The 15137-nt window shown below is 37.3% G+C and overlaps 1 protein-coding gene across 1 annotated transcript in view; it reads right to left on the bottom strand.

Annotated features, from left to right (window-relative positions):
- MRPL13 (mitochondrial ribosomal protein L13) overlaps nucleotides 1–15137 on the bottom strand; it is a 29715-nt gene that overhangs the window by 7391 nt on the left and 7187 nt on the right. The window contains exons 5-6 of the mRNA XM_017826411.1: nucleotides 7467–7553; nucleotides 6998–7119 (exon numbers count right to left, since the gene is read on the bottom strand). Coding sequence (XP_017681900.1) covers nucleotides 6998–7119; nucleotides 7467–7553 — 209 coding nt within the window. The remainder of the gene's footprint in view (nucleotides 1–6997; nucleotides 7120–7466; nucleotides 7554–15137) is intronic.

Consider the following 15137-nt stretch of genomic DNA (forward strand, 5'->3'; position numbering starts at 1 on the left):
TTCTCTTTAAGTGATATATTCTGCTAAAAACTGTAGGATTGTAGAAAGAACAGCATTGCACACTTGGCTTTGGACAAAGAATTACGTTATTCTTCAAATAAATAGAGGACTGGGTGAAGAAATGGTGAAATAATTTCCAGACTTGCTGTCAGCACCAGAAGTGAAAAAAGGAAATCTAGACATTTATAAAAGAGCAATTAAAAAATAATCTAACTGTAATTTCACCTGGGCAAGTAGTTCAACAGTATCATTTACAACCATTTTCCTACTGCTTGTCAAATTTCCATTAATTTAGTTTCTACTTTAGCATAGGAGATCAACAGATTTTAAGGGAAGGGAAAAGTAGCTTTAGAACTTTCTTTTTGGGAGCCTCTTCAGACAGCTCAAGTAAAAGGGCCCAGTTACCCATTCATTATCTCTGACCTTCAACTCTAGTTTTAGACAGAATGTAAGCTGCCCCCAGGTAAAGGGTATGGGAATCAGTAGCACTGATGTGTTTCAGGTATGCCAGAGAAAAGTCAGGAATTAATTTCAATTGGCTAAACAATCTGAACAGGAATTTGTTGGATTTTTAAGATGATTGAGCTACTGACCCTTCTCAGTTAGTGCTTAGTTGCTGCCTGAAGTTAAAACCTCATGTAGAGGAGAGAAATTTGCTTCTTAAGTATTTGTGTGGCTTTTTGTCCACTGGAATGTAGATCCAGCTCTGGTAGTCTGAAGTGTGAGACTTGGTTACCTTCAAATCTCCTGTTAAACAAAATGCTACACAAAATCCCAATATATTTTTATGCCCTTACTATTAAAAAAAGTCACCAGTGATAGTTCCTAGATTTTACTGGGGGTTAATGATATCCAGTTAGTAAATGTAATTCTTAATAAGAACCGAAAAAGCCACAGAAAATGAACTTCCAGAGGGATTCCTCAAAGAGTACATTGGAACAGAACTGGGCTATTGGCAGGAGAGCTTTTTCCTGGTTTATAGTTTGCTTTTAGGAAAAAGTAAGACCAGCTCCAGTCTTTTCTTACAGAAGTTTGTGTTGGCCACCTCTTCTCTCAGCACTGATACATGCCAGCCCTGCTTTGTGAGAGAAGATGAGCACCCCAGTTGGAGGGGCAGTACTTATTCCCCACAGCCCAAAAATAAGAAACAAATATTACCATGCAAGACACTTGGAATTCAAAGCCCAAAAAGCTGCAGCCACATTCTACAACTAAGCAGGAACTAAGAAAAAGACTGGAGAAATACTTATTTTAGTAGCGATTTTTTAAAGGCTAATAAATAAACTCGAGATGGTCCTTATAAATATAGCTCAAGATCTCACCATCTCTGGAAGAGATCTTTATGGCTTTCTCTCTGCGCTTCTCCATATAACTAGAGTAACCAATCCCACAATTTTTCCTTTATTTATATTTCATAGTAGGAAAAAAAGCATTTTATAAACTTAGTAATGACTGCAAGTTATAATTTGTAACCACAACACATCACTGGAAATACTCCAAACATAATTTCTCTATGCAGTGAGGTGAGGTGTCTTTTAGTGTTGGCTCCTTGTGAAGTTATCTGAAGACATTAACAGACAAAAAAAACTCATAAAAAAACCTGTCAGCATTTTGCATATATAAAAGTACTGTTCATAACATCATTTCAGCCACATAACCAGCATATCCCTGGCTTCTTCAACTCTGTTACTCCATCCCAGAAATAATGTGGGTAACTAAAAATAGGAACCTACACTAGAAATTGTAGAATTGTGCAAGACAACAATTGCTGCAGCTCTTGTAAGAAAACAATCACAAAGGGCAGCTGTGGTTGAGAGGATCTCTAAATCCAGAAGCCTTTCCATTTACCGATGCCCACAAATTTGTTTGCTGGGAACATGACAGTTGGCTTCTGGTTGGCTGAGTCTGGCAAGGCTGGTTTTAAGGACACAAAACCAGGGTGGAACTGGAGTAGAAGTTATCTTTAGCACAGAATGTGCATGAGCATTATCAGAGCCACTTGCAGTTCACAGGTATCCAACACGCTTGTGTTTCATCACCTACAAACTTTTCTTTCTGAGAACATTGTGATTCTCTGCTTTCAAAGCCCCGGAGTGTTGCTGATGAATTACCAGGAATCTTTGTGCCATGGCGTGGGGATGACATGCAGTGTCAATATTGGCACCTGCCCAGCCCATGCTGCTCAGCTGAAACAAAATTACAGCTTCAGACCAGGTTCTGCAATCCGCTGCCTCAAAGCAGGATGTACAGATGGGGGTGGAAATCAGGCAAGTTACTCAGAAAAATAAACACTAAAAAGGTGTTTGGTTTTCTTAAACCAGATTTCAAAGTTTACAATACATCAAGTTTTAAAAACATCAAAAGTGTTCAAGAACTTTTCCCCCGAAAGGACAAGGGAGGGGCTGTCTGGCCAGAGGGGAGTTCCCAGGAGGGCTGGCAGTGGAACAGGCGCTCAGTATGCGGCAGCACCAGCCCGAGCACACTCCTGCAAATCAGATGGCTCTGCTTTCTTAAGGGAAACTCTCAGGAATGCATCCATCTTACTGCACCAACACAGAGCTGCTGTTCCATATATCTGGTAACATTCTTACTTAAATACTTCTTGAAAAACAATTTCCTGCCTTTAAAACTGTCTCAAAACATATATATACCCAGACAGTTAAAAAACTTTAAAATGGTATATAACAGGAAAATTCACCCATGAATCTGATGTGTCCTTGCTTTTATGGAACAGAATTGTTTGCTTAGTCATATGTGACTGGTAAATTCTGTAATGATTTCTGTTTAAAACTCATTTAAAAAGACATACAATCTGAAACTTCAAACACACTTGAAATAATGGTTTCATTCATAGTACAAAATTGAACTTTGTCAAAGGAACCAGTTTTTGATCTTTTCCCCCTCGAAATACGTCTGGGGAAAAGACATAATTTAACTTGTATCTACATGGTTTTCCACCACACTTAACTTCAGACCAGCAGGAACCTCTGCACAAGTTGGAAAGTCGTTTGGTTCCCATTATGGATAAAAGGGAAGAATGTTCAAAGAAAGCCTCTCTGACTAGAAATATTCTGACATTTAATTCTCCACTTTCATGGAACAGGATCCTGCTTGATGTCCCATCATGAACTCTGCTGTGGTGGAAGGAGGGGTGATGGGAAAGCTCTCCACTCTGAACACCAAATGATTTGTTGGGTTTCCACACCAGACCTGTGCTTTCCTTAAAAACTGTTTCTCTGTTTTAGAGTTCCACGTGGATATTGCATATTTCTCTGTTGTGGATCAGTCTCCAATTACCAGCAAAACAGCCCTTAAAAACATATCTACAGCAAGACACTTAGATATCCAATGAGATTGTTAGCACCACTGACCATGTTGTCTTCACGTTCCAAATGAAAATTATTTACATTATTATTTCAGATTAAAGAGAAAAAGGGTATTTTCCTCCTAGAACTAGTAATTTCTCATATAAATTCAGTTATTTACATTAATTACCTATTATCTATCTTATGGCTATTTTACATATGGTGAGGTACATTTCTTGGGTGTAAGTTTTATTGTAAAACTTTAAAGATTAATTTTCTATTTATAATTGTGTTTACCTGTATTTATAGCCTTACATACCTTTAAGCAAGCTATGCTTTTCAATTGATCTTTTTCATTACAGCATACAGCTATTTTAAAAGGCTGATATCAACTGTTTTTTTTCTGTAGAAAGAAGATGAACCACAAACACTGCTTCCCTGTAATTCCTCCTTTTTTAAAATCACTCTCAGAGGTATTTAGTTCCCATTTGAACCTCTACCCTTTGTTAAACAGGGTGGTCACCAGGCTCAGAACTTCATGGAAGATACATAATAATTAAAAACAAAAGTCACATAAGGCAAGAAGAATTAATAAAACCATCTGAAGAAAAAAACTGAGTTTATAGCTTTTCTGCATCCTTCATCTTCTGGTTTATTGTAAGGACTACTCTTACTGCTTGGAAGCTATCTATAGGTTCTGCAGAAGCTCACATACCCAAGTCTACAACAAGGCTTTTTACATCCCAAATGCAGAATGCAGGACACAGAGGACAAAAACAGCCTACTCATTTTAGCACCATGTGTTTGTTCTCACACAGAGAACTAAGATCCTAGTACAGAATAACAAACAATAGCCCAAGGAAAAGCCAAACAGGACTACTAGTGCTAGTGCACTACTAGCAACCTGTGCACTGGGGTTTTTTAACACAATTTATTAAAATACTAATCTATTTTACTATCTATGTTTGTTTACTTTCTTCATACATAAAGAACCATAGAAAAATTTGCATCTGAAAGGACCACACTCCAAGCAGGACTAACTTCAACATTACATCAGGTTGCTCAGGAACTGTGTGGTGAGTTCAAAACATCTCCATGGCTGGAGATTCTAAAACCTCTCTGGGCATCCTGTCAGCTGGAAAGAATAAAATGATGAGGAACCCAAACAGAGAGTCAGTTTTTCATTCTGAGATACATGTGTGTTTCTGCAATACTTGGATTTCCAAAAAATAACTCATGTTCCCTTCACATTTCCTCTTCTGAAATAATGTCAGGTAGTTGTTTTTTTTGGTACATCTCAAATAACCAGATTTAGACAATGATATTTTAACTAACTTCACTTTGATTTGTTGAACAAATCTGTCTCCTTTTTTGACTCATTTTTAGAAGAATGTTTTTGCTAGATGCCCCTAAAAAGAATATGTAAATACTTAAATCTCTGTCACTTCTACAGTCTTTCAAAGGAATAATGCAAACACTGCTTGTTCACACACTGAAAAAGCTCAGAACACAGAGTCTATTACAGCTAGATATGCATACACCCTTTCTTTTAGTGAGTTTGGTGCAAAGCTGTCTATTCTCAGACACTCCTGCTGGCAACAGTGACCACTACAATTCACCTAGAATTGAGTATCCTTCACAGACTTCTGTATTTTACCTACCACATCAGAAAGTTATTTTACCAAATTTGCTCAATTCTTTATCTTTTATTTCACAACTAAGCCCTTCTCCACATAGCACTCTGAATGCTAGAGAATCATAATAATACACTTACTCCCTCAGACAGGAAAAGCATTATTATTTTTCTCATTATTTCAAATTGGAAACTCTTCCCAAATCAAAACTGCTAAAAAAAAGTGAGCTGAAGGTTAAATTAAAATTTAGTTATCTGACATTTATATCTGAGATTCACAATTGTCTGGCTGCAGGCCAGAACAAGAAGCCTGAAATTACAACAGTGACGAGCCCTGAGGCTTGGAGAGAGACGGTAGATAACCATCTTCACTCTTACCTCTCTGCTAGGTCTTACCAGTTCCTGAGTACGGAAAAGAAGATAGGACTAAAGTCCAACACGGCAAAGGTATGGTAGCAGTGTTAGATATGCCTTCCTGCCTTTAGAAGTGGCTCTAGACAGAGTAGCTGACTGAAGGGAAAATTCTGGCCTAGTCGCTCCACTCAAGAGTGTCAAAATTCTCCCAAACTCCCCTGTTTTTCCATCCAGACCTCACGGGCTCCACTTCTCTCTGGCATTCTCTCACACTCATTTTAGACCCACTATTTCATTCCTCTCAGGTGCACCTGTTCCTCTGGTTCTTCTCACCAGAGTACCCACTTGAGCTCCCCAGCCCTCCCATAGGAGAAGCACTATGATCCCCTGAGCTGAAAGCCTCCAAATCCGCTCCAGCTGCAGGGTTTCTAAGGCAGCGGCATTCCCCCACCTCCATAAATGGCACGGAGCAAAAGGACTGTATATGGATAGCAGTTACCACCAATCAGTCTGGATGGGACTGCAGAGGAGAGAAATATAAAAAAAGGGAATGATTATTTTCCCTGTGCTTTCAATCCCTCCAGAAGGAATGGTTCCAAGAAGTGATGTGAGGGGAATTCTAGCTTCAATAGTGTTTGTACCTGCAGATTTTCCTCAAGGGTCAACATGCTGAAGTAGCCTTCTCAATGCTAAGATGAAGATATTAGGAAACTTAGTTTGACAGCAATGACTAAATTAGATGGTATCGAGTTTGTCCTCTGCCACACACACCTACGAGTCAACACATTTAAGGTGCCCCAGTGCTAAGGAGATGAACTCAACCAAGACTGTGGCAGTGAAGGGGGACAAAGAAACGCATTTCAAAAGCTCTGGTAGCATAACACACTTCCTTTGACAACACAGATACTCCCAATTAGCTAGCTAAGCTAAGTGTCAGCTCCCCATTCAATGCTAGATTATTATGAGAGAGTCTTTATAAGTTTTAACATTAAAAACAGTTATACAAGACTATAACATGCCATATGTCAGGAGAGGCTTATCAGCTTTACTCTAATGTACTGCAGAATTCTGGTCATTGATGCAGAGTCTAAATTTCTTCAGGGCTAGTCCACTGAAATCTCACAGGAACAAGGACATATCAGCATCTTCAACTCCATCCCGTAGTGAGGATAAAAGCAAACACAAGAATTTGTATAACTGATACAGGTTAGAAAACATCAAACCCAATGAACCTGCTTCAGCCCTGAAGAGGACTTAAAGCATTTACTGGATTCTGTTCTCTTCAACACAGACTGTAACACAGTGCCTTGACTGCACAGAACTGACACACAGACTTTGTTTTAGTTTCATCTAGGATGAGAAGCCTAAGAAAACTCACTTTTAATAAGCTTTTGAAAGCTCATAGAGCCACAGTTATGCATTATAGAGCATGTACACTCAAACTGGGTCATGAAGTTTTTTACTCATTTGGATGAAGTAAGGAGTTGAAAACATGATTTCAAGTAAAGCTTTTCTCATTAAAATAAAGGCCTAAAATACAAAAAGCTTAGCAATCACTGTTCCTTGTTTTAATGATGGCCTCTCTCCAAAAAGAGATGACATAAACAGAAAAATCATTACTTTTTTTTTTCTTACTAATAATGTGAGAGGCTACATAACACATATTCACTCAAAGTGTCCTTTAAAAAAAATCTAAGATACTTACGGAGTCCAAACCCTTGGAAACGCAGCAATTTCTTCTGGTGTATATTCATCTAACCTCTTGGGGACTGCACGTGGCTGAGGAATCTCTTGCAGAAGGTTCTTCTGTATATCTTCTGGAATAACCTGAGGCAGGTGAGAACAGTCTTAACTATCTCACGGTTTAAAAAACAACACCACTCCCAAAGACAGACCAAAATTTGTCAATACTACTGCATTCTTCATGCTAAGTGTCTGAACTAAATATAGAAGACAATCTCACACATGTCATGGATCTCACAGTTTTGTGAAATAATAAAGAAAAAAACATCAACATTTCAACTATGTGTATATACACACATATATATATATATTTAAAAAATCAGCTTGATTTTTTTTTCATTTACCTTCTTAGGACACAAGTATTATTGCTAACACTCCCTCTTCACCTCCAAATCCCACATGAATGAAAATGTAACTGCATGACTACTCACATCCTCTGGGAACAGGTGTAGCCTCTGCATCATAGTTCTTCTCTGAAGGTTTTTTGGAAGCATTCTATAAACAGTCAGTTTAACAATCTGTAGAAAGATAACATGGTAACAAATAATCAGACAGGTTACAGATAATATGAAAAGGTAAGCTGTGTTTCCCTCTGTCCATTCCATTAGGCACTAAACCATTTTGCAGTCACCTTCTTCCATGCTGAAGAACACATTCAGCAGGTGCTCTAGACTAATTCAAAAAGAAGAAATACTTACTCCCCATCATATAAAGAGTTACTCTGACAGCCATATAGAAAATTTCAGCTTAGAAAGTTAAGAGCTATATTTAGCATTGTGGATGATTGCATATGATCATTCAACTTCAAAAATAACTGAGAAGCTTGTGGTTCTACAATAGCTCTACAATACTCCATATTGTATTGCACATTTTTATACACATATTATTGAGGAAAAAAATAAAATAGGCTCTGACACATTTCCCAAGTGTTCCCAGCAACTAGTTTAACAGTGTAATTTGCTGTGTTTGAAACTGCTTTATAATTAATGCTTTGTATCTTAAGCAAAGCTGACATACCAACACACTCCATTATGAACATATTATATATATTTATAATGATTAGTTACAGATGAACAATCTCACTTCTGAGCATCAGGAATGAATAGAATTTGTACATCTACACTAAATAATGCTCAATGAAAAGTAAACAAAGTTCAACAGGATTTTCTCTTGGACTCTAGTATAGATGCCTCTAATTTAAATACAAAACACATTGTTATGGAATTCACCCAGACGGGGAACATTTGTACACGTAAAACAAGGCACACAACTGTAGGAGACACAAAGGGTTTTACAAAGGACAGCAAAGCATTTAGAGGTAGATTTACATGCAATTCTGTAGGTAAAATGTGTGTTCCAAGCCACCTGGACATAAACTATTTCTAAATCAGAAACTACCCAGGCACACTTAGTGCAATGTTAAGCTCATGTCAATAAGACACACTGAAATGCAGGGCACTAAGCACAAAAAAACCTTCCAGGCATCTGGACATTTTGAAAAGTGTATTGAACAAAGTTGCTTTTTTTTATAACATTAACTAAAGGAGTTCAATTGAAATTTTAGAGACAATCACTGAGTTCCCAGCTGGAACCATGTAGTTAAGACAGATTTTCAGGTGTTATGCAGCCAGTACCACAGATCCATGGACAAATACAGTAAATCAAGATGACAGAAGAAATATATAGGTCAGGCAGAATAATCTATAATGTTGATACCTTCTTTAATAAAAATTAATAAGCATTTATTAAAAACCAAAGATGAAAACTAATGCTTTTGAGGGATAAAAATTATTCATGCTTGTACAGCAAACTGCAGTTTATTTAGATCAATATACGGTTAGACAAAGGCAAGATGAAGACCGAAAATGAGAGTGCACCAGTTTACTTCACTGAATGCTGAAAATGAAGTGAGACACCAAAACGATACAAGAAAATACATAGATATTAAAAGCCCTCCTACATTAGTAATTTTCATTTTGTACACTTATTTTCCTTTCTATCCAGCATTTTTCCTTATAGTAAATGAAAGATCAAAATACATCAGATCTAAACCAGCAATCCCAGAGACTTCACAACACATTACCTAACTGTGGGGATTTTTTTCTTTATCTAAAAATTACTTTTAACTTCAGGCTCTGATAGAACCAGTATTAACTTCTTAGACTAATAAACTGTACACACACAGTCCAACATGTTACCTTTGACCTACAGATACACAGAGGTAGTTATTTAATGATTTCAGTCCAATGAAAAGAGAGTTTAAAATACTTTAATGAACATTATGTTCAGTGTTTTGTTTCTTCAAACAACCAGTGTTCATGACTGGTTTTTGATCTTCCTCTGCAGCATGTGGCACAGCCACCTGTTGAAATGAACCAGTGTGGTAGAACAGCTGGTCTGTTATGGTTATAGATACTTCTGACTGGTGAATATGTTCTGATTTTTCTAGCCAAAAGAGAACAGTTCAGTAGTAAAAATGTGCCTATTAAAAAAAAGTCCACTCTGTAAAGAATGACTGATTTTATATGCTTAAGTTTTAACAATGAAAAAATACTTTCAATATTGTGTACAGTTACTGCAGCACTGACAACCTCAGGTTGTGACAGACTTACATAAAAACAGGGCTTGAAGAATGCTAATGGATAATGAACGAGCATGGATAACCATATACCCAATAATGGTTTCTGTAGGTAAGTATGCTAAATGCAACAAGCATGATCCAAAGCATGCCTATGGTACATCGGCCAATCTCCATGCTGTTCAAGAACTCATTTGCCTTTCCCTGTCCTCTCACACATGCAAGAAGTTCATAACCACAAGACCCTGCACAGAAAAATCATGCTCACATGAAGCAAAAACCACTTTTTACTGCCAGGAAACCATGGAGCCATAGAACGGTTTGGGTTGGAAGGGACTTGTGAAGGTCACCTAGTCCAACCCCTGCAATCAGCAGGGAAATCTTCCACTAGACCAGGTTGGGTCAAAGCCCCATCCAACCTGACCTTAAACACTTCCAGGGATGGGACATTCACAACTTCTCTGGGACAGCTGTTTCACTTTCTCACCACTCTCACATTAAAAAATTTCTTCTATATGTCCAATCTAAATTTAAATTTCTTTCAGTTTAAAAACATCGCTCCTTGTCCTGTCACTACGGGCCTTGATAAAAAATCTGTCCCTATCTTTCTTATAGGTGCTGTTTATACACTGAAATGTCAAAATAAGGTCTCCCCAGAGTCCGCCCTTCTCTAGGCTGAAGAACTCCAACTCTCTCAGCCTTTCCTCATAGCAGAGGTGTTACATCCCTCTTATCATCTCTGTGGTCCTCCTCTGGACCTACTCCAACAGGTCCATGTCTTGGCTGTGCTGGGGGCCCCAAGCTGGACACAGTACCCCAGGTAGGGTCTCACAAGGGCAGGGCAGAGGGGGAGAATGACCTCCTTCACCCTGATGTCCACGCTGCTTTTGATGCAGCCCAGGATTTTGATTTACTGCAAGGTCATTAGTCCACCTGTGGAACAGAAGACCATACAGGGAGCCAGGACAGAAAGCAGTGCTGGAAAACGACTAGCTTCCTTCACAGTAACTTCTGCCTCAAAGACTCTTCTATGAGCCAAAACAAATTCAAACCCAACTCCTGGAAAGACAAAGTTTACATCCAAGTCCTTGCCCAAAATTCTGCCCACACCCTCACTCTAACTGGTGTGATGACAAGACAAAGAAGCCAGTAAAGCACAGGCCTAACTGAGGTTGCACAAACTGCTTTTGCACCTAGAGTAAGGCTGTGTAGCAGAAAAGGCAGATAAAACCAGCAATACTTACAGGGTGTTAGGTAAGCAAGGGCTCTCATGTTACGTGAACATGCTCAAATTTTATTAAAAATACACCAACCCTAAATAAAAAAGTATGGAATTGCAAGAAAAAGTCTGCTACTGAACCCATGCAAAACCCAAACCCAGACTCAATGCTCCCTGAAAACACACATCAGAATGTGTTGTTTCTTTCAGGAATTAACAATAACAACAGATCTTTCTATATGCCTGTAATATACTTCTAATAAAAGACAAATATTATTGTTTTCTATGTGATTATGCTTACTTTGAACTATTAAAGTAACTAGAGTTTAATTTTATATGAAAGTTATAAAACCCAGTGATTTCTGTGGGATTTCAGACTGGCGAAGAGGTCTACCTATCCACAGGTTCAAGGCAACCTTGATCTCAGTTTAAAACTAACTAGCACAGTTTAACAGTTTATTCAGTTGTGTATGGATTCCTACTGCCTCCTCCTCCTCTACCTTTAGTACTAGTAACCTGTAAAATTCCATGTCCTCATAAATACTCACTCCTAAAGACCATGACACTTTCTCCATCAGGTAAAGACATCCACCATCAGATGTATACAGACACTACAGCATTAATATTTGGAGATTTTTGTACTACTGGAATGCTGTTTGCCCCAGTTTCTTTTGAATTACAAAATTCCTATTGGCTTTAATTACATCTGTCATCTTGAATATTGCAATATCCTTTTCCCCAAGTTTGCTAATTAATATACTCACGGCATAGACATGCTCTTAATAAGTTACATGATACTATGCTTTTAGTTTCCAATTTAAAGGGGTAAGTAGAAGGAGAGAAATCTGAAGGCTGTTCTATTAAAACTCTTGCCCTTTCAATCCCTTATTGCATGTTACTACATTTTATGAGTACAAATAAATTAAAATGTATTTATTTGAAACACTATGAGCCTTAAACATTTCAATTTTTGTGACAAGCTTTGGCTTACGTGCAACTTGCAGACTATGTCTAACGGAGAACAAGTTCTGAGAAAGATTCTTTGCCAGATAAAACATACTTTAAAGATGAAAATCAACAGAGCAATACCACTCCTGGTACTCAGAAGCACAAAATAATTGGCTGAATTTCCAGGAGAAAGTCTACCATAATAGCTGAATTAAGTCCAATAATCAACAGGAAGCAATTCTAGAACATGGGAAGGACACAGTGCTCCAGAGAAAACAAAGTTTTTAATTACAAGGCATACCAAAAAAACACTAGAAGAATTTCAGGAGATACACCAGTTTCTCAGAGGTACACTTTGATACATCATCTTCCTTCTACCAGTTCATGGTTTTCTATTCTGTATACAATATTGTTCTTTTCACCACATGTTATAAAAACATACAAAGAACTTCATCTTTCTAGCTCTGACAGTTGTACAAGTAGTACAGCAACAGTGAATGTACTCAATGCTGCCATAAGAATCATTTGGTCACAGACAAATTAAACTTCCACTGTATGCCATTTGGTTTTCCACTACTGTTCAGCACTTAAAAACATAGAAGTTTAATGTTTTCTTTAAATTAATATACTAACTTGCCTTGCATATTCAAATAAGGAATAGATTAAGATCTTTTTAACAGAAGTATTTATTTTTGTGTACTATGAACCAAAAGACCAAGTCAGCTCTAAGACTAATTCAGATCACCTAGAGGTTTCAAGATAACATGTTCCATAACAATATTCTCTTCCCCATGCCAAACTAACTTCTGTGTGCGTGCTAAGCCAGACTTTGAAGTTTTGCTCTACTTAATTAAAAAACATTATTCCACAGTAATAAAAGAAAACCGTATTACATCTAGTGTTTCAGTAACTGGCTTGTAGCATGTACGTATTATTGTATCGAGTATCCCTTACTGATGCAAAGAAAATATGTTCTCAAATACCAACAGCAAGATTTAACTGTGTTTTCTGTCTGAGCTTCTCTTCAAAAGACCATTATTATGCAGATACAATAGCAAGTCTATACGTGCAAGCAGTTGCTAAAGGGCATTCAAAAGGAGAATTAGAACATTTTAAGCCCCTTCCAATCAGTGCCAGCAGCTGAACAAACCAGAACCCTGACACCCCCGGAGGCTCCCTCCCAGCACATTTCCACTGAGCTACTCTGCTTCACTTAATAATCTTCCCTATCAGGTAACATTCATTCTGAACAATTATTGCCCCTTATTTCTCTGTCAAAGGTGATACAATCTCTGAATACTGCAAAGGTCAGTCCTCTCACTGAGCACTTGTTCTTAGCCAAAGGTAATTTTTTTTTTTTGGGGGGTGAGTTTCTGATGCAGCCAAAAAAAAAAAAAAAATCAATCCAAGTTTTGCTTACCTTTCAAATTAGAAATAGAATAACAATTGCTTGAAAACTTTGTCCTGACAGGATTACTATCTGGTTCTACAGATTAGATCTGATAACATATTTTGCAGGCATTTTAATGAAGAGCTGTAATATTTTCCTAGAAAGTTTTTTCAAGTAATTTTTGTTCCCTCTCAAATCTGAGATTTAGAAGTACATCTTTTAGTCTTTCTGTATCAAGTAGTTAGTAGCCTAATTTTGCAAGTGCTGGTCCCATGCCTATCAGTGGTTTTCCAGCTAAACAAAACTTCTGCACGTTTTATCAAAAACAAACAAGAAACCCCCAAACTTCTATGAATTCCAAACAGCTGCATCTCACCTCACAGGGTTTATATGTTTCCTTTATTTTCAAAAGACTCTTGGCAAAGAAAATGCACCATACCTTTCAATTAGATTTTTCTTAGCAACCTCCAATGGAAATTAATGCTGCCTAATAATCTTCTAAGGGATTATTCCTACCATACAGAATATTAGTATTATATTAACTGAAGAACTGAAGTGGCTGTTTCAAACTACAACAACAGTTATGGTGCATCTAAAGAACATATTTAATACTCTTGCATATGAGTGGTCCAAGAATTTACACTAAAACTAAGTCAGACAAATAAAAGGCTGAAATATGAAGAAGCTTTTTTTCTTCAGTAAGCACCTCCTAAAGTAGCCCAGCACACTCCAATAGATCACAGCTATCCAGAAGAGCACACAACTGAAAATACTAGAAATTTTAAACAGATTCACAGATACTTCCCTCCTCGTGCCACCCAATTTAATTCACAGGTATTAAAGGTAAAAATATGTTAGACTATGTACTTTTGTATCTTTTTTGTCATTTTTTCCCTTCCATAAAACCAAATTTTTCTGAAGTGCTAAAAAACTTGGCACAATGAACATGGAACTTTAAGCCCTATACAAAACATGAACTATGCAGACCTCTTTTTGTATTCCCTGCCCCATATTAACATAAAAGATACTTGGCAGTGGAAAAAAAAAGTAATATTTTGTCAATCTCAGAGACAAAATTACACATTTGAGATTAAACATTTATGATTGGACAGATTGGGTTTTTTATTCTTTTCAACAAAGAAAAAACGCCATGGACTACAAATGGTTGCCATGGAAGGCTTTCAAGACGTGTCTGGATGAATCTCCAGCGGTGTTATGTGACATAATAGCCAACACTACTCTGAGTGGGAGATTGGACTAGAGATTTCCTGAGACTCCCTTCCACTTGAACCATCCTATGACCCTATGAAAAAAGGCACATGTACATTCAAATTCAGCACAAATCCTTCTGAAACAATACCTACCACCTGCAAGGAATACAAAACTTCAAAGTTAGTAGGATAGACACAATGAGGTCAACTTCCATTAAGTGAGAATATCAGATCATCATCGTGTGTTGGTATCTTATGAAGGAACTAGAAATGATCAAGGATGATACTACAGTAACCTTGACTAAATTCTGACAACTATACTTATGACTTTTCAGCCCCCCACGAAAGCATAAACTATAGCATTTTGCATCAAATTACTCATTATAATTTTTTTAATTAGCTATTAGCTGTGAACCAGGTTTTCCTAAAAAGTCTCTCTGTATACTAGAAACAAAACTATAATAGAAAAATATTTATCTTGGGGATTTGTATGTTTGAATTCAGATACACGTAAGTAAAGACAATGCTAAGCAGTATTGCAGTCCTACTATAAACACACACTCTTCGAGTCTCATATAAAGTGAAAATAAGTCATATCCATTGCAAAATCTCTATGTAGCAAGATTACAACATCCTTTTCCTTGGAAGTAGTCTCCTCCATTAATTTACTGCCTTACTTTCTCTAAGAGCACTATTTCCAAAACCAGTGCTGACTCATCTAATGAAGCACTACCAGGATGAGATAGCAGGAGTCAT

Source organism: Lepidothrix coronata, unplaced genomic scaffold, assembly GCF_001604755.1.
Source record: "Lepidothrix coronata isolate B3197 unplaced genomic scaffold, Lepidothrix_coronata-1.0 Scaffold126, whole genome shotgun sequence".
Lineage (NCBI taxonomy): Eukaryota > Metazoa > Chordata > Aves > Passeriformes > Pipridae > Lepidothrix > Lepidothrix coronata.